Genomic DNA, 19,088 nt, shown 5'->3' with positions numbered 1-19,088 from the left:
CCTCATTTTGAAATTAGACGGAGAAATTCCTTGTGTTTATATCCCAGTTCGGTATCTATGAGCTGTGTGACACTGGCAAGTGACCCAACCTCCGACCTTCAGTTTCCTCATCTATATAATAAAGAAGATAGGCTTGAGTTCTTAGGTTGAATGTTCAGTGAGATGTTTATGCAAAGGGCCTTACAATTCATTTAGGAGCTGAATACTGGAGGGAAGACTGGAGGGTTGCACCAACATGAACCCAGGCCTCCTGCCTCCTCCTTCCCAGGAGGCACCCAGGCTGGGCTGCAGAGAGGCAGGCCTAGTTCCCAGAACTTGCCCGGCAGGTGGTCAGCTGTGTTCTGTCCCAGGCAGGGGCCACTCCACTGCCCTCCTTCTCTGCCCACAAAAGTAGATGGAATAGGCCACAGACAGGTAGCAAGTCCTGAGTGTCATGTCTAGCTTGAAGCCCAGAGACCCAGGGCCCACGACTCACATAGCAGACAGCAGCCAGCTCCTGACGCAAGGTTCCACTTTCCAAAGTAGAGGCTGATGCTTTCTGAGGGTTGACTCCATTGTCATACACGGTGAACTTGGTGCCCATGAGGTTGGACCTGAAGGACAGACACAACCATTGTAAGGTCGTGCATCCTCTGTCCCTGGGCAGGGAGTAGCTCAGAGGCTATCCTAGGGAAGGAAGACTCGAGGGGACCTTTGTGACCAGACAGCAGCGGACCTGGGGTACACTGTTCACAGAATCATCTCAGAAGGCACTTCATGGACAGAAGGCCTCGACTTGCTCCGAGTTTAATCAAAGGGCATCTCAGCTGAGCTCAGGGAAATCGGAGTTCCACAGAAGGTCTCCCTGGAGGAACTGGAGTGGCCCCCGTCATGGAAGGTGAGCCACCACAGGGGCACCTGGCAAGACTGCAGAGGGGACTCAGCACCCCATGGAGGGTGGAGACGATCCGCTCTGTCCCGTCAGCCTGGGAGTTATGGTCCAGCCCCATCTCCAGCTCTAAGCTTGAGTTATGCTCCCGAATCTGCCACACTTCTCAGCACACCCTCCCTCACCTGAGGCCTAGCTCAGAGCCTTCGCCCCACCCCTAGGTTGGTTCCTCTTCCCTCAAGGGCTCACTCCTGCCCCTTGGCACCAACCATGAGACCAAGACGGCTCTTCCAGGGTGGCCTACATCATCCCTGACATTGTGGAGTTTGACTTGTCCCCCCTAGTGGGCCTGCGCCCCCTCTACCTGGGAGCAGCTTAGGGTAGGATGAGTGAGGCTCATCTTCAAATCTGGCTGTAAGCTAGCACAGATCTGAGCCTGTGGTTGATCTGATGGACAGAGAGAACCCTGGGAGAGGATCCAATGCTTGACCTCCTTCAGGGGCAGCAGCAGCCCTCTGCAGAGCCTGCCCCAGCCTGCCCCACCCCCGCTGGCCTCCTGGGGGCGCGCTGGTACCGCAGTTTCCCGATGTAGCTGTCCCCTCCTCTAGACAAGTCTGTAGGGTCCACGGAGATGAGGTAATTGGAAGTTTTACTCTTCTTTCTCTTCCTTCCCGCCAGGAGGAACACCTTGGGGAGTGGAGCAAAGTCATGCATGTTCCAGGCCCAGCCTCCAGTCCACATGCAATCCCAGGACCACTCACATAAGCGATCCCCTCGCTTCAGCTCTTGAACATACACATGTGCACACATATGCACCAATGGGGACACAGGCTTCTGTCTCTTTGGGGGAACTGGCAGGTCAGTGCTACAGCTGAGGCTTCCAGTCCCACTCCAGCCCCCAGGACTTCAAGCCCACAGGATGAAACTGCACGTCCAAGCCAACCTCACCTTCTTCCCGTCCTCACGGTCCAGGTGCAGGAAGTAGGTGGGGTACATGCCCCGGTCCATGCCCTTCTTGTCCCGTGTGATGCGGCACTTGATGGTGATCCCCTGGGGGGCCGGCCTCAGGGCAAACTCTTCGAGATCCTGGACCTCAACATCCACCGACGGCTCGGGGGCTGTGGGGCTGGGGGCCGAGGCTGCCTCCTACCAAGGAGAGAGGAGGAGCCTAAGACCCAGGCAGGGACCCCGAGCTGCTGAAATTGATGGTCTGGAATCCAAAGCTGCCCCCATATGGTGGTGGTGGGAGACAGGGCTGGCACCCTGGGATGTGGGCACAGAGATCTTGCCCCTGGGCCAGCAGCTGGCTTCCTAGCTGTTCCTTCAGCTCAGCACCCCAGGGTAGGGATGGAGGGAACAGGCAGGCTCTCAGAAGCCATGCTGTCCAACTCCAGCTCCCCCGCCCTCTGGCTTGACTGAAGACTGGGAGGACAGAAGAGCCCCAGGGGAAAAAACTCTTGACAGGCACCTCGGCCCAGCCCTCGGTCCCGGAAAGCCAACTCCGCCTCACTTCACTTCGTTCCCCTCCCACCTGGGTGGCACTGCTGTCTGCCTTCCTGCTGAGCAGGAGCTCCTCACTCACCCTGGTGGACTTCCTGCTCGTGGCGGAGCTGGGGCGGGTGTTGCTATTCAGCTGGGAGGAGCTGGAGCTGTTCTCGTCCTCCTCCTCCTCCTCCTCCTCCTCGAAGCTCATGCTGCTGGAGATGCCTGGGCCGGGCAGAGGAGTGGGAGGGGACGAGTGGTCACACAGGCACACCCAGTCACTCACCCGTCCACTGGCTCCAAGTCACCCATTCACACCACACACACGGACACACACACGCAGAGTGGCACGTACACATGTACATCCACGCACTCCCACGCACACATTCAGATGCACACTAGGATGCTCTCTCTCTGGTGCATATGTGAGCTGGGGCTGGTCACTGTCCCCGGGTGCAGCCCCCCGCCCAGCCTCAGCTGTCAGACCCTATCTGACAGCCAGGGTGCCCTGTCTCCTGGGTAGCAAGGCCTGAACTGAGCTGGCCCTGCCTGGGAGCCTCCGTCTCTGGCCTCAAGTCTACTGGAGGCCTTGGCTGGCAAAACCTATAAAATCTCGAGTAAGGCCCAACTCCTCACTCAGTCTGATGCTCAGGTCCACCAATCCTCTCCAAAGAAAGTGAAAGTCGCTCAGTTGTGTCTAACTCTTTGCGACCCCATGGCTCCTCTGTCCACGGGGATTCTCCAGGTAAGAAGACTGGAGTGAGTGGCCATTCCCTTCTCCAGGGGATCTTTCTGACCCAGGAATCGAACCAGGGTTTCCAGCACTGCAGGTGGATTCTTTACCAACTGAGCTACCAGGGCGGCCCATCCTCTCCAAAACCTGCCCTGTCTACATGCCTTCACATCTTCACCCCAGCTCAACAGCCCTTCCTCCAGGAAGCTGTCCCTCATGCAACGTCTCAGAACGTGTGCACTGTGGGCTCTCGCTACACCACCTCCCTGGGGCAGAGCTCACTCTCTGGGCAGCAGGTCTCCTGGGACGGTATGCCTTGCCTCTCAGCCTCCTGGCCCTGCTCCCTCTAGCTCAACAGAGTGGGGACATTTTGTAAGAAAAGAACTTTCTCAGAGGGACAAAAGGGAAAGGAAATCTGTCCCCACACCTGGGCCTCCCTGTGGGCAGGAGATGGGGATGGGGACCCAGGGCTGGGTTGTGGGCTGACTGGTTCCTTGAGCCACACTTCTCTCCCTCAACGCAGCCTTCTCAGGGGTCCCTGCCCAAGCTGCTCACTGGTCTCCAAGTGTGCCCCCAACCAGGGCCTGGGAGGAGCTGAAACAGACACAGGAGGGCCATGCTCCCTGAGAAAGGTGCACCGGAGAACCTGGGGCTGAGCTTTGGGGGGTGTCTCTGGACCCCCACGGGGCTCACCCTTCCTCTGCATCGTGGCACGGATGTCCTGCCCACCGGGCCGTGTGCCGCCACCTGTGGCCGTCTCCCCCGCGTCCTGGGCCTGGTCCGACTGGCCCACAGTCAGGATCTGCACAGGGCCTCGGGCCTCAGACTTGTCTTCAGCCAGTGCTGCTGGCCCGCCGGAGCCTGCAGGCCATGGACACTCCTGAGTCCCATCCAGGGGTGTGGAGGGGGCGGGGCAGCCTGGATCCCCAGGTGTCCAGGAAGAGGGTGAGGGAAGAACGGGGACACCTCTGAAAACTTTATTTGAAAAACCAATTTTTAAAAAAAAGAATGACCACTGTCAGCCTCTTAATGATGGATGAGCTAGGAAGGGGCACAGGCTCCATTTCTTCTGCTGTTCCCCCACATCTGCGGCTGAGGGGGGCACTGAAATGCCTCGCGTCCCTAGGCAGCCAGCTCCAGGTACATGGTGAGCAGGAGAGGAGGGAGAACGAGGCCGGGTCCAACACAGCGAGGCCACCACTCAGCTCGGACACGGCCAGCTCTGCACTCTCAGTGCCGGCCTGCTCTCTCACATGCACACACAGACTCACACACATCAGTGGAACGCACAGGGCCCCTGGAAAAAGACAGGTCGGCGTACACTCGCCTTCCCAAACGGAGGAGCTCCCACCTCCCCCATCAACCTTCCTGCCCAAGTTGCCACAGCTTTGGGACCAGAAACAAGGCCTGGCCCACACACCTGGGCTTGGCCTAAAATGCTGCAGTCACTCCACAGGCCCTCGGACCCAACACACCACTGTCGACCATGACATGGAGGCCTGGAAGCCCCCCAGGTCCAAGGGCTGAGGAGTAGGCTGGCCAGCAGAGACGGGACTCAGGGCAGGGCCACTGTAACTGGCCTTGATCTCCAGGGATCTTTTCTGGAGAGGGAGGAGCAGAGGGAACAGACTGGTCTGTGGGCCAAGAGGAAGGAAATGGGACTGGAGAAGTGAAGAAGCCCACAGGACGACTGAGCACTGCCCAAAGGGGAAACAGGCTGCCCGGGAGACACTTAGGCTCCCAGAGGAAGTATCCTGATCAGGGTGGAGGTGCTTGGGCGGGCAGGGAGGGGCTTCCTGGGCCACAGCTGAGCTGGACTTCACATCCTCCGGCAGCAGGAGAGTCTTGCCCATGCCCACGGGCCAGCCGGTCCCACATGAGCAGGAGGAGGCCAGTGAGCCAACTGGGGGACCCTGAGTGCCATTTGGGGCTCTCCCCGAGGACTCTCACCCAGCCCCTCACCCCCAAGTCTGGAGGACAAGCATCCTGCCAGCCCCACAGTGGGGGCCGGGCCTCCCGAAGAGGGGGCAGTAAAGGCAAGCCAACCTTTGTGCTTCCCCTTCCTCTCCTTCCTAGAGGCCCCGCCCTGGCCCCCTGCCGCGGCGGCCGCCTTGGTTCTCTTGGCTGAGGCTGGTGCTGTGGGGTGGGCAGTTCCCAGGGGCACACTGGCAAGCGAGTCGGCCTCTTGAACTGCTCAGGAGAGGGCCGGGGTGGGAGAGAGAGAGAGAGAGAGAAATGCATACAAGGTGAGACCAGAGCTCCAGCACAACACTTCCCAGCTCCCCCACCAGGGCCTCTGTACCATCATCCCTCCAGGCAAAGGTGTGCAGGGCAGGCCAGGCTGGAGGGAGGTGGCACCCCCCACCCCAACCCAACAGGGTGCTAAAGTCAACAGCCTGGTCTGAACCACGACCACCCCAGAAGCAGAGCAGTTGGGGAGGCAGAGGGAGTGTGCCTGCAAGAGTGGGGCTCACCGATGATGGTGGGTGAAGACAGAAAAGGCGGCAGTGTCCAGAAGAGACCACAGTGAGGGCGAGCACCCCAGGGACTGCACTGCTCTCCTGGGACAAGCCCTCAAAGCAGAATAAATGGATCCCAAGAGCTGCCTACCGAGTGCAAGGTCTCGGAAGGGCCACCACTGGGGATCTCCACCCTCTCCAGGCATCAGAAGCCCAATCTGTCAAGGCCCTTGAGTGGCTTCTCACTGCTCACTGCTCTTAAGATGACGACCAGTGTCCTCCCGCAAGCCTGGCCTTCCCCTTGGCCTAACTGTGCCCTTGTCACCTGTTTGGCATCCCAGGTCCCAGACACACCCCAGACTCCCTCCTGCCTGCCACGGGCCTGCTCTTGCTGTCTCACCACCTGGAGTGCCCTCACCACACAGCCCCCGCTCCCACTAACTCCCATCAGCCTGCGAGTTCCAGCTCAGACGTCACCTCCTAGGGAAACCCTGCTCCGGCCACTACTCTGCCATATACTCGCCGAGCTTGGCTTCCTTCCGCAACCCACACCTATGACAGTCTGTTTCATCCTCTCCCTGCTCCTAGATCTTAAGGTCCATGAGAGAACAGAGACTGCATCGGTTTGTGCTCACCCTGGACCCCCAGCCTCTAACCCAGAGCCTGACACAAACAAGCTCTCAATAAATATTTAAGAAATGGATAAATATATACATGAATGAACACAGCCAGTAGGTCAAAAACTCTCCACTGGGATAAAATGCTGGTTCTGATTTATCTCATCTTCTTCTGGAGTTCCCTAGTTGCTCATATGGTAAAGAATCGGCGTGCAATGCAGGAGACCTGGGTTCAATCCTTGGGTCGGGAAGGTCCCTTGTAGAAGGGAACGGCTACCCACTCCAGTATTCTTGCTTGGAGAATCCCATGGACAGAGGAGCCTGGCAGGCTACAGTCTATGGGGTCGCAAAGTCAGACACGACTGAGCAACTAATACTCACTTTTTCACATCTTTCTCTGGGAATGATCCCTGTGTATTTTACATCAACAGCCAGCAGAGGGCAGAGCAGAGGCAGCAGAGGCTGCAGGGGGCGTGGCTCCTGGAAACCCGAATCCCACATTGGCCAGCCTGGTGAGCTGCCTCTAGAGCTAGGGAAGCCTGCACCTGAGACGCTGCCCTCACCCCGCCTGGTCTGGAGTCTGGCAGGGGACAGCATTCAGCTGACTGGACCTGGGAACACAGCACAGCTGCTCCAACCTTCAAAGCCCTGAGACAGAACTTTCCTCACTTTACAGGGAAGGAAACAGACTTGAGAGGGTAGGCAACTGGCTCACAGTGACAAGTGAGCAGGTGACCCACACGACCAGAAACTCTGACTTTGGCTATGCACTCTCAGAGGCGCTGCGGTCTTTCTGCAGGCCTGGCCCAGCCCAGCACACAGTCAGTGCTCGTGAAATACCTGCCAAAGTGACTGCACAGATGTGACCTGCCAGACTGTCTCAGAGTCTCAAGATGTTGGCTCTGGCACAAACTGGCAGGGCCTGAAGTCCCTGGATCAGGCTCCCCTGCCACGGGCAGACTCAGATGGCCAGGTGCCAGGCTTGGCAGAGCTGGGGCGGTGATGCTGGGCTCCAGTGGATGCAGACTGAACTCCACCAAACCCACAACGGCGGGGGGCCTTCTCTGCAAGACACTGTGACCGCCCTTGGGGCAGCACCCATGGACGAGGAGTGAGGGGAAGGCTGCCAGGTAAGGCTGGGGCTGGGGGCCGTGCCGGCTGGAGCAGCTGAGGCTGCCTCCCACAGACCATCCCCTTCTCTAAAGGGCTTCTCAGGTGGAGCAGACACATCAGCTGCAGCCCACGTGCTGAACTGAAGCGCACACGGGGGCATTACTGTGAAGGAGCCCCACGGCGAGGCAACTACCAGTCGTCTGAAGTGGCTGGAGGCCGCATATGCATATCCCGAGGAAGCCCGGAAGGAGGGGAGCCTTCCAACTGCAAAGCCAGAGGCCTGCAACCTTCTTATAGTCACTTGTCGACAGAGGAGCTGCCGTGATCACTGGCCACCAGCAGGGGGCAGTGGGGACTGAGCCTGAGTCCTCCTTTCAGGCTCAGAGAGACCCACCCTCTGCCCAGCCTGGGGTTCTCAGCAGAAAGGAGGGTCCTGAGCACTGGGATGAAATCGAGGCGTCCCTGCCCCCAGGATGAGCCGCAGAGAATTCCCTTCCCAGGAGACTCTGCTGAGAACCAATGTGTACACAGCTGGGAGCTGGAGGCTGCTGGTCATCACGGCTCCATGCAGGGACCCGTGGGCCAGAGGCTGGGCGCACTGAGGGTTTGGGGAACCCAGGAAGGGGAGGCGACAAATGTCTGTCTATCTGTGACAAGAGGCATGGGTGAGCAGCATGTGAGATGGAGTCTTCTCGAGAGACAGAAAGCTGGCGGGGAGCAGACTGTTCTGCTCCTGAGAGGTGCCTCCTGCTTTCAGGGAAATGTTCCAGATCAGAAACCTGGGCTTTTGAAGTCCCAGGCCCACAAAGCTGTACCTTCTGGCCCCACACCTGGCATGGGAGCCCAAGGCTCTAGATCCCAGCCTCCCTCTGCCTGTCCCACCACTCTGCCCACTGGGCACCCCCAACAGGATGGGCCCCTCAGCTATCCAGGCCAGCAGGAAGTCCCTGAGGGCCCCCGCAAGCAGTCCCAGGGTGGGGTGTACCTTGGTAGCCGGTGCTGCCGCTGAGGTAGGACTCCACCAGGGGGGCCTGCTCCTCCGACTGCCGGGCCCGCCGGCTCCTGGGCCGCCCGTCGGCATTGGCCTGCACCATCAGGGGCTCCTGGCGCTTCTTCTTCTGCTTCTGCTCCAGCAGGGCCCGCTACAGAGGCAGTGGACACACACATGGGTTGGCAGGCCCTGAGAGAGCCGACCACCTCCCCAAGGGAAGGCGCCCAGATGAGGACTTGGGGGACCCTGCTGTCTCCGTATGGTTCCAGAGGTCACAGTGGGGTCCACGGCCCACTCTGGCCTTGTGCCCCGGGACTTGGGGTCCAAGGGAGGCAGGCACGTATCAGTCCAGGTAGTTGCCCTGGCAGGGTCACAGCACAGTGGCCTGAGCTGCCTCCCAGCAGGAGCCTTAGGTGCCAGGGTGGTGCTAAGCTGGTGAAGGAGAGAGCTCACCACTTCTCCCTGGGAGGGCCCCCTCTCTCCACCACATAGAATCACCCAGGAAGGAGGACCGCTCCCCCACCCCCCGCCCTTGGAGACCCCGCCCAGACTCCGGCCTGGATGGCGCGTGCTGGCCGCCCTCCCACCCGCCTCCAGCCTCACTCACCTGCCTATCAAGCTTCTGCTGCCGCAGGTTGCTGCCCTCATCATCTAAGACACTGCAGGGGGAGAGAGGGTCACTCAGGGCTAGCCTACGAGGAGCCAGGACCACCCAGAGCCCTCTCCCAACATATCTGGGTTCTTTAAGCTCCTCCCATCATGGCTGCTGGGCATGGGTCGGGGCAGAAGGGTGAAGCTATATTCTGGGAACTGGCTAGAGACACAGACATGAGCTGTCTTTCTGCTACTTCAGGGACTTACCTCCTACTGCGATCCCTGCTGCCCAAGGACTTCCCAGTCTACCCCGCCCCGGTTAACTGAGGAGGAAACTTTCCCGTTGGGCCCATTAGGGCCCGGCCTGACTGAGATCCAGGGGGCATCAGTCACAAGCCGGGCCCCAGGCGGGGCTTCAGACCCAAGAGCCTGCCCCTCTGGCTCAACCCCTCCATCTTTCCATCCTTCTGGTGGAGGCTGGGTCTTCTGGGGCAGACTCGCCATCCATTCATGAGCAACTCCTGGCTCTCCAGGTGGTAAAGCGGAGCTGCTGACACTGCCCACCTCCCTGCCCCACTTCAAGAGGACCCCGGGATTTGGAGAGTGAAACTGAAACACCAGCCAGTCCCTCCAGGCACGGTGAGGGCTGGGTGCAGATGTGTGCAGGGCGGACACAGAATATCGATGCACAGCCCAGCAACCAGCCGCTGGGTCCTTCCTTGGCTGCCTACACGGAGTGGGTGGCATCAAATCCTTGAGTCCTTTAACTAAGGTCGTGGGACGGGCAACCTCATCTCACAAGGACTGGCCCTGCCTCCAAGTAAGGCAGAGCATGAGGAGGGAGCGCCAAGCACTTAAGCTTTCTTTCTAGTCTAACACATGCATGAGACCTAGACCCAAGCCTGTAGAGCCAAGGTCAGGCCAGCTGCATGGGGGCAGGGCTGCAGCCTGAGGATGCGAGCTCTGGGAACCCCCAGACTGCCCTGGCCCCCTTATTCCAGAGCCTGCCACTGAACCAGACCTTGTGTGGGTACCTGCACAGGTGTGTCCAAGTGTGCTGGGTTTGTGTGTGAGGCTGTAGAAGTATCTCATGTGTGCGCACACTGGGAGATGTCCACATGTGTAAGCATGTACCTGGATATACATGCATGCCGACACCATGTCAGAGGTGGGTGTCCTGAGCGCAGCCAAGCACGGTCGCACGTAAGGAAGTCACATCACCCTGCAGACAAGGTGAGGTGATCCACCTCCTCCTGACAGCAGCAGCCCTTTCCAACTGGAACAATCATTGACCTGAAATGTCCTTTCAGCTCAGCAAACTGCTTGTGCTGCAGGGGCTGGCTGGGGTTGGCGCGGAGTCCACGGATTGCAGACGGCCCACCACCCAGCCCGCTGGCTTCACCGCCTCCCTGGCCACGACCTGTGAAGACTGCCTATTTTGAACTAGCAGCTGTCCTACCTACTTGACATCTGGGAAGGACTTGCCCAATGCCCATGGGCTACTCTACACACAAGAAGAGCCCGATTGTGATCTGGGGCCCTTCATAGAACAGCCTCATTCACTAAACCCTCAGCGGCCAGAGCACAGGAGAACACACTACTCAGACATGCTTCTAGTCAAGGCCTCAGTCTCCCTAAAAGAGCCTACCTGCCTAAGAGCACGCAGCTGCACGTGGGCCTCCCCAAGGGCAATGCTAGGCCCAGAGGACAGAGAATAGCTCTGAAAAATCCCAGCTGGCTGGGACAGTGAGGGTCCCGTCACAGGAGGCCACACACAGGACAGGCAGGGCAGACGGTGAGCAGGGTGCCTGGGAGTCCAGCCAGGTCCAGAGGCTACAACTCTTCTCCTGTCTCTCTGCCTCCAGCCAATGGCCTGACTGGAGAGTTCAAGGGCCACACATCCTCAAAGGCTCAGTGTACCAACACCACTGTCCTCATGGTCCATGGTGCTACCTGGCCGAGAGGAGCAACGGGGCCTGAAATCCAACTGTGCCCTGCCCTCCATGCTTTGTGCCTTGGCACATGTGGGGCAGCGGGCGTCTCAGGCATGTTGGCCACCTCTGCAAGGCTGTGCTGCCTCCCCTTCCTGCCAGCAGGAGAGGCTGTTTCCTGGCTCACCGGGATGACGTGAGCCAGTCATCTAGGTCATCCCTGGCCCTGGGCTTGGCTGAGCAGGACACAGGCAACTATTTCCATGGTGCTGACACCATGCAAGGAGCTGACGTCTAACATGAAAGGGCAACATCCTACTGAAAGGTAAGCTCACATAGGCAATGCCACCTCCAAACTGCGGATCACAGTGGTTGCTCAACTGACAAAAGGTGGTTCCTGCCGCTGTGGCCTCCTTGCCCAGTGCCCCCCACCCCACCCCAACAACCTCATCCACGTGGGGAGGACATCTTCCTAGCACAGGCACTGTCCCACTGCCATGGACTTTCCACTCCATTCCATCACTTCCTCTTCCTCTGTCCCCACCTCCATCCCCCAATGGGGGAGAAAGACAAAGAGTACGACTACAGGTAGAATGGACTTAATCACCGGCCTTCAGAGAAAGATCAATGAACGCAAGGGTGAGGCTTCTGAAGAGATTCCAGAAACTCAGATACCCCAGAAGTGCCTGGAGAGCCACCCCCCTCCTGAGTGGAGGATGCAGGTGAGTGCGGGATGCAGGGCAGGGGGCGGCAACCGGGGAGAAGCAACACGTGCCTGGTGAGCAAGACCCATCCAGGAGGGCCAACAATCAATCCAGCTAAACGAGGAGGCTCTGAGAGCAGGCAGCAGCCCGTGCAGGGCAGCAGGGTGCTTTCTGAGAGCCACAAAAGCAAAGGGTGGACCACATCACCTGGCACCCGCCAGCTGGTAGTGGGTGGTGTTTCTGCCTGACAACAATGTACCCGGAGCACACAACATCTGTCGCTGGTGAATAACAAAGAATCCCCTGCACACAGCGCAACAATGACAACAATGGTGGCCGTCTCCAGGGAGAGCAGAACCAGAGCTCCTCTCTCACCCCGAAAGCAGCCCAGCCAGTCCTCCCCACCTCACCTCCCCCAGACAGCCCTGCCTCCTACAACAGAACCTCTCCCAGGCATCTTCTTTCCTCACTCCCCGGCCTGCCTCCTTCTGCCTCTGTTCTGGACAGCACTAAACGATAACCATGAAAGGAGACAGTAATGGCCTTTTAATGACTCGGGCTCCAATTATGGAATCACTGCCAAGCCCAGGCTGCCAGCTGCAGCCCCGCCAGGAGACTCGGACAGGAGACAGGGCACTGATGGATGGGTCTTCCAGCTGACCCCGGCGGCTGCTTCACGGCGGTAACCAGAGGGGCCGGGAAAGCACTGGCCACTAGCTCGTGAAGGCCAGAGAAACCTAGTCTGCGGTATCCATCCATCCATCTGCTCTGCCCAAGGCCAATCAAGTGACCCCTGAACCTCCCAGGAGATGGCCCCTCCACATCCCCCAGCTTCAAAGCCACCAGACAGATATCTGAGAGTGAACCATGTATGACAGCAAGGGTCAGGGACACTTCTTCCAGGGGCTGGAAAAGCCAGACTTGGCCAACGTCGCCAGGAACCCAGGTCCCCCCTCTCGTTAGACCCCACCTCCATTCTCCGGCTAGTCCACCAGAGCCGACCAGAGGCCAGGCCCTCCTCGGAGCAGACCCAGTCTCCAGGCCCACTCCCTGCCCTCTGCTCCCTTTCCTCCCGCTCAGCCACAGTGGGGCCGGCCCTTGCTGGACTCGGGCCGTCAGGCAAGTGTGTTGGCAGGGGAGGAAAGACCACCTGCTTGGCTGTGAACTCTGCCCAATGCTGGAACCTCCCCACTCCCCAGCACGTCCAGACCTGTGGCTTCTGTTGCCCAGTGGCTGCTTGGAACATTGCGGGCAACATGGTGGAGGTGGGAACAGAGGCAACCCCAGAAGAGAGAGGACCACTACTCACAAGAGCCAGCCTCCCAGGATGAGGCTTCTCCATGCCAGCCACTGGCTCCCAAACTTACCAGGTCAGTCCCAACTGCTGGGGGCACTCAACCCTGACTTGATAGTTCAGACCTGCTGGGGAAGCTGCCCCAGAATCAATCCCCCCACCTCACACTTTTCTTTTTCAAAGCCAATGACACATGGGATTCTAATGCTCAGCCATGCAAATAGAGACCAGGAGTCAGAGCTTGCGATCTCTAAAGAACAAAAAAGAAACTGAGAAGTTGCTCTAAGGCTGGAAGCATGCAAGCACAGTCTTCTGTTCAGATGCGGGAAAACATTATAGTGTGCAGAACAGGGTGGAAGGGGTCAACTGAATATCTAGACAGGATGTGACCATTAGGAGCAAGGCCAAGTACGCTGGTAGGTCAGGACACATGTCCTCGGGCCTATCAGAAAAGATGGGAGGACAGTACAGCCAGGCCTCCGCATGGAGCTGCAGGGACCGGTGACCCTACCACAGGGGCAAGACGAAGCCATGCCCGTGGTGTGCTGGGTCAGTCAGATGATAAAGGTGTTGGCAACAATCGGTCATGTCATCATCAAAGGAGGTTTCTATTAATAGCACCATGCTTCTCTTGGTTAGCAGGTTTTTCGATGACCTGACACAAGGCAGGGCTCTGAGCAGACTTACAGGTGAAACGTAGAAGAGATACTAACTGTCCACTAAGAGAGTGTGAATTCAGAAGACCCTAGAAGCCTAACAGGAAGTGGTCAAATCTTACAGGTGGGTCCCCAAACACCCCGTCTTCCCACACAGGCAGAATGGAGAAGACAGGGCTTGACATCAGCCTGATGAAAGACTCCGCAGTTTTGCTCACAGAGGCCTTGAGAGGAGTGGTCAGTATCGAAGCCACCCTCCGGGGTGGTAGGGCTGGAGGGCAGAGGTCCACTGTGAGGAAATAACACCTCACTCTGCTCGATGCTGGACATCTGGACAGGCCACAGCCAGGACGCCGCCTGCGGCTCCAGGAGTTGGAGGAGGGCAGAGACCAATCTGAGCGCATCCACAGGCTCCCTGCTCCCTGGATCGTTTGTCAACTTTGTGCTCCTGCTCCCTCCACCCCGGGCAGCAGCAAGACGACTTCCCAAAGACGCTCGGGGTGGGAGAGGAGAGAAACTCCATGTGGAACTACGGGCAGAGGGTCTGCTCTTCCCTCCTGCGGCCAGAGGCAAAGCAGCGGGCCAGAGTCCGGGCACCTCTGAGGCAGAACTGAAAGACGGGAGTCTTGCCTAATGAGCAGTCATTCCTCTCCCCGAGAAGCGGAGTGAGAAGGGCAGTACCAGGAGGATCTTAATGAGGACCAAAGGAGGGGAAGGGCTTCCTTGGTCGCTCACACAGTAATGCAATGCAGGAGAACCCGGGTTCGATCCCTGGGTCAGGAAGATCCCCTGGAGAAGGGAATGGCTAACCACTCCAGTATCCTTGCCTGCATGGACAAGAGGAGCCTGAGGGGCCACAGTTCATGGGGTTGCAAAGAGTTGGACGTGACTGAGCGACTCACACACAGAACAAGAGAAGGGGAAACCCAGAGACAGGAGTAGGCTCACTCTAAGGGAGAGTTTTCTAATGGTCTCGTCCATCGGAAGTGAGGCTGCTGGCAGGGATGCTGAGGGGAGCGTTCACACAGAAGACTGGGCAGTCTGTGAGGGCCCTTCTTGCCTGAAATTCTCCTTCTCTGACCTAGAGCTGTGCTTTGCCAGTAGCACTCAGGAAGCCCCGTTTTGACGGGAGAGTACTGCAGCCCTCAGGGGTGCTGAGAAGCCAGGTGTGGGGCCAGGAGAGCTGGGAAGTCCTACAGTCTACCGGGGAATGCCACTTTGATTCAAAGCAATGGGCACCGTGTCCATGCACGGTCATGCCAGGCATGTGCCAGGCTCTTCAGGTGCATTCCCCACTCTCCAGGAGTTCATGGCCGGTGAAGGAGGCGCCAGGCAGCGGGCACAGGACGGTGCAGACAGAGCACAGAGGACAAGGCTGGTCATCACTCCCTCCCTCCAATACACCTGCGGCCAGCAGGCTCTCCTGACTCTCACTGCTCCTCCTTCAGCCCATAAAACGTAAAATCATGAACCAGGGACGGTTAATACTCCTCAAGAACACAGGTGAAGGAAGAATGGCAGAAATAAAAATCAGTAGTAGTAATAATATGGAAAGAAAAAAAAACCCAAAAAGTTATAACAGTTGTTACACTTTATAAACTAAATGGCTCCCTTCTAAGTCAGAATGTGAGGTTAATCCATGATCATTACAAACTGAGTCACAATTACCCTTAAGAAGATTAACACCAGCTGTCACAGCTTCAAAGAAAACGCGCCAGGTCTGGGCGATGCAGGTGCAAACCACCACTGAGGCAGCAGAACCCCCACCAGGAGAGCTAACAAGATATCGACCCACCTCTGGTCCCCAAGCCAGATGATACCCTCCAGTTCCGACATGCTGTGACACGAGGGAAACCTCACACCAAAGCACGTGCACACCCGCCTCTCCCCCTCATCTCCAAGTGCATCGCCTCACCATCTTCTGCCCCAGTTTCCTCTGTGATCAGGCAGGCATGTGGCTATGACTGCGATCAGCAGCCCTGTGAGTGCAAAAGGCAATTTGCATCTGCTCCTCTGGGCCAGATCTCCTCATTCTGGAAGTCTACACCCAAGTTCAGTGCTTTCTGAGGCTCACAAAAGCTCAGAAAGACCCCAGCAAGGTGGGAGACACCGACAACTTCTAACTCCAGCTCACCTCCAGCTAGACACCTACCCTCCCCGCCACAGAACAAGAAAGAGGGTGGCAGAGCGATGGGACAGTGGACAAGGCAGGGCTGCAAGGGGGCCAAGATGTTCCTCGGGGCTGGGCTTCAGGGTGGCAGGATTCTGTGCTCCAGATGGAGTGTGTGGGCTCAGGAAAGGAATGAGAGGATGGGGTAGTTGGGCCTGAGCTGGGGCAAGTGCCAAATCCCTCTCTGCAGGATGCCACTGCCTGGGACTCGTGGGAAGACTGAGCACTCCGGGAGACAGCCCCACCTCCCTAGTGCCCTCTCCCCTAGAGGCAGGCTTAAGCCTCCCCAGTATGAGGCTGACTTTCTCTAAGACCTGAGCGCTCCCTTCACAAGTTGCTGTGGTTCTTGGCTCCTGGGAGAGGCTTCCTTGAACCACGATCTGGCCTGGTCCCCAGCCTGCGGATCCTAAACATGCCATCACATCCCAGCTCCACGCGCTGCCCCTTTTCTCCCTTCCTCCTCAGTCAGTCTGTGGCCACCAGCCTGCCATCAGCACCCTGGGCAGGTACTCCCACAGCACTCATAGCCTCTAATCTCACAGGCACTGCCCAGGCATCCCTGCTGGGTGGTTAGAAGAGGTTAATGACACTCTGTGAGCTGCAGTGTCTTGTAGAAAGCCCTCAGCACACACGTGTCAAGAAGGCCAGGATGCTCCAGAAACTACTTGCACCCCCAGCCAAGATGCCCTGTGCGGGGTGACAACCCTTCTGAGTCCACAGAGCCCCAGTCCCCTGATGGGACTGTCTCCTGGTCTATATGAGACTGCAGTGTGACTGCATATGTTCACAGGAAATCCTGGGTTGATGTGTGTGTGTTGGTGGGAGGGGCGCCCACAAAAGCTAACTTGGGAAACGCTGAAGCCCCCAAAGCAGCTGAGATTAGAGACCACAACAATTCTCAAGAGAAAAACTGAAGTCTCAGGCCAGGGACAGGTGCTTGTTTGTAGCAGGATCTACTTTTAACAAGCCTCAGGCAGTTTCAGCTGATTTCAATTTGGATGCTGTCTGGACAGACTCATCGAAGAGCCCTGTCAGAATTATTTTCTATCAGTGACTGGAATCAGGTCTCTTTAAGAGCAGGCTGTGTTACAGGCAGGTCTGGAGTCTGTGCCTGCCAGCCACAAGCATCTGCACCTGGGCTGGCAAGAACATGGTGGACCTTAGAAGTCCAGCACCCCTTTTACACACATGCCTCTCAGGGGAGGCCTGGAGATAGCCCCGTAGCCCATGGCAACCAAGGAGCCAATGGGTGGCCAAGGATCTAGTGCTGCCATGGCGATGAGCTCTTTTCCAGTGGTAATGGAGAGAATGGAGTAGAGTGGATGGGGAAAGGCCTGCACCTGTGCAAGCTCCAGAAACCGCCCCCCGACCACCCCAACCTCCACACAGGTGTGAACACTCAGCTGTCCTTGGGACAGACCACAGCATCCGGGAACACAGGCAGGCCATGCTTCCCTGAGTGTGCCCAGGGTTCCTAGGTTCGCTCTCTTGTGCATGTGAAGGCAGTTCTCATGTACTGAGTTGGTTTGTATGCAGGTGTTTAAACCAGTTAGCAAGTGGATTTCTGTGTCTTTGATAGATACCAGTGGTACCTGTGTGTGGGTAGTGGGAGGCAGGTATTCCACCAAATACAGGATGTGTGTGTGTACAGATAGGCAGGAGTACACCTGTGTGATCCCGAGAATCAGTGAGTGTGTGTGTGTACACGCACGCAGCAATACATGGAGCATGAATATAGAAGCAGCCTGTGCTTTAGGTTCAGAATGGCTGTCTCCAGGAATTCATGCTCTGACTGTGTGAACCGACCAGCAGGAGCGTCTTTGGTCCAGTGGACGTCCGATGGGTGCATGTCTGCAGATGTATGTGTGTGTGCACGCGGCTATACTGGCGTGTGACCAGTATGCTGGGCCTAGGAGGGGGCTCAGCACGGTTAACTCCCTCCCCAGGCAGCCACATGGCGCTGCCCGCCCCAACAAGGCCCATACAGGCCCAGAGAACTGGCCTCTTCCAGCAACGCCGGCCGATAAGTGGGGAGGACAGAGCAGGCAGGTTCACTGGGGGGCCCCCAAAGTTGGGGTAGGAAGGCCCAGCGTCTCTAACCCGCGCCCCTAGGGTAGGGCCAGATGGGGAGGGTACAGCTGTCCTGCGCCCCAGCCCTGCATCCGCAACCAGCCCTGCTCCCGGAGTTCGAAGTGGTGGGCATCCCGACCCAGCACCCTCGACCCTGCCCCGAGCCTTCAGCACTGAAGGGTGGTGGGCTAGTCCCGCGCCCGGGGGAGGAGTGAAGGTGGGGGCCGGCGCCCGCGTACCTGTAGGGAATCCAGTCGGAATGCGGCTTGGAAGTCATGTCTCTCGGGGGCGGGGCGCCAGCTGCGGCTCGGAAGGCCGGGGCTCTTGAGGGCCGGCGCGGGGGCCCTGCTCAGCTTCCGGGCCGCCCAGGGCCGCATCCTCCCGGGCCGGGGCGCTGGGCCCCGCCGAGGCCCGCGCTGCACGCCAGGGCCCCGGCCGCGGGTTCGGAGAACGACTGCTTGCGCCGCGCGATGGGCGAAGCGGCGGAGTGCGCGGGGCCGCCACGGGCGTGCGCGCGCGTGGAGGCGGGAGAAGTCGCCCGCACCGCCACTCGCCGCCAGAGGGGCTGGGGCCCGCGCCGGGGGCCCGGCCTTGGCGTGGCAGCGGCGGCCCGCCCCTCCTCCCTCGCTCCGCCCCGCCCCCGGCGGAGACCCCACCCCCAGATCGGCTCCGGCGTCCCAAACGCCCCCGCCCACCTCACAGAAAGCTCGGGTCCTCTGGCTCCGCGCAAGTGAGAGCGCCTGCGCCCACTTTGGGTGAATAGAGGCGCTGCCACTGGGCGGGTCCCCGACCTCCAAGCCTCAGTTTCTCCTTCTGTGAAACGGGGATAATTCTAACACCTACCTACCTGAACTACCTATTTCCGCTAAGGGATGGGAAACCGTTGCTTAAATGGGGTGAGGGAGAGAAGTACAGGGTGGGATCCAGTTGTGTAGGAAAGGAATGATGCTCCAAAAGACCGAAAGAGCTCCAAGGGGACCTTCAGGTGCCGAGCACGGAGGTTGGCCTTTCCCCTTCCAGGTAGCTCCATCCGCCTCCCCGGGGAACCTTCTTCGGTTTTAGTAAAGGAGGTGTCTTCCCACTGCGGAGGAGTCCTTCCCCTCTAAGCTATAGCCGTCAAGACAAGGATAACATTCAGTCTAGTGCATCCTTAGCCCTTAAATTTTATATTACTTAATCTCCACAGCAGCCTTGAGAGGCAAGTAGTTGCTGCTGTTTCCCAGAGAATAAAGCTTTGGGAAGGCTAAGATGTCCAAGGACAGAAAGCTCCCAGCGATCCGGCTTTAAAGGACCCAGCGTCTGTCTTCCAAAGCCCTAAGGACCACATCTAAACGGAGGCAAAACCTCTCAACAAAGATAACCTTACAGTCTCTGAGCACTGAAGTGGTTCTGGCTGTGACGAGCAC

At 58.4% G+C, this 19,088-nt stretch overlaps 1 protein-coding gene across 1 annotated transcript in view; it reads right to left on the bottom strand.

The window, feature by feature from the left end:
• The window catches only part of TUB (tubby bipartite transcription factor), a 66,854-nt gene that overhangs the window by 7,270 nt on the left and 40,496 nt on the right, over window positions 1–19,088 (bottom strand). The window contains 8 exon segments of the mRNA XM_027563197.1: window positions 476–593; window positions 1,443–1,555; window positions 1,817–2,014; window positions 2,451–2,575; window positions 3,777–3,944; window positions 5,130–5,273; window positions 8,258–8,414; window positions 8,871–8,922. Of these exon segments, the coding sequence (XP_027418998.1) occupies window positions 476–593; window positions 1,443–1,555; window positions 1,817–2,014; window positions 2,451–2,575; window positions 3,777–3,944; window positions 5,130–5,273; window positions 8,258–8,414; window positions 8,871–8,922 (1,075 nt within the window).

The sequence above is a fragment of the Bos indicus x Bos taurus genome, chromosome 15 (assembly GCF_003369695.1).
Source record: "Bos indicus x Bos taurus breed Angus x Brahman F1 hybrid chromosome 15, Bos_hybrid_MaternalHap_v2.0, whole genome shotgun sequence".
Classification (NCBI taxonomy): Eukaryota; Metazoa; Chordata; class Mammalia; order Artiodactyla; family Bovidae; genus Bos; species Bos indicus x Bos taurus.
The sequence above is the reverse complement of the archived record's forward strand: the minus strand, read 5'-3'. Positions and strand labels throughout refer to the sequence as shown.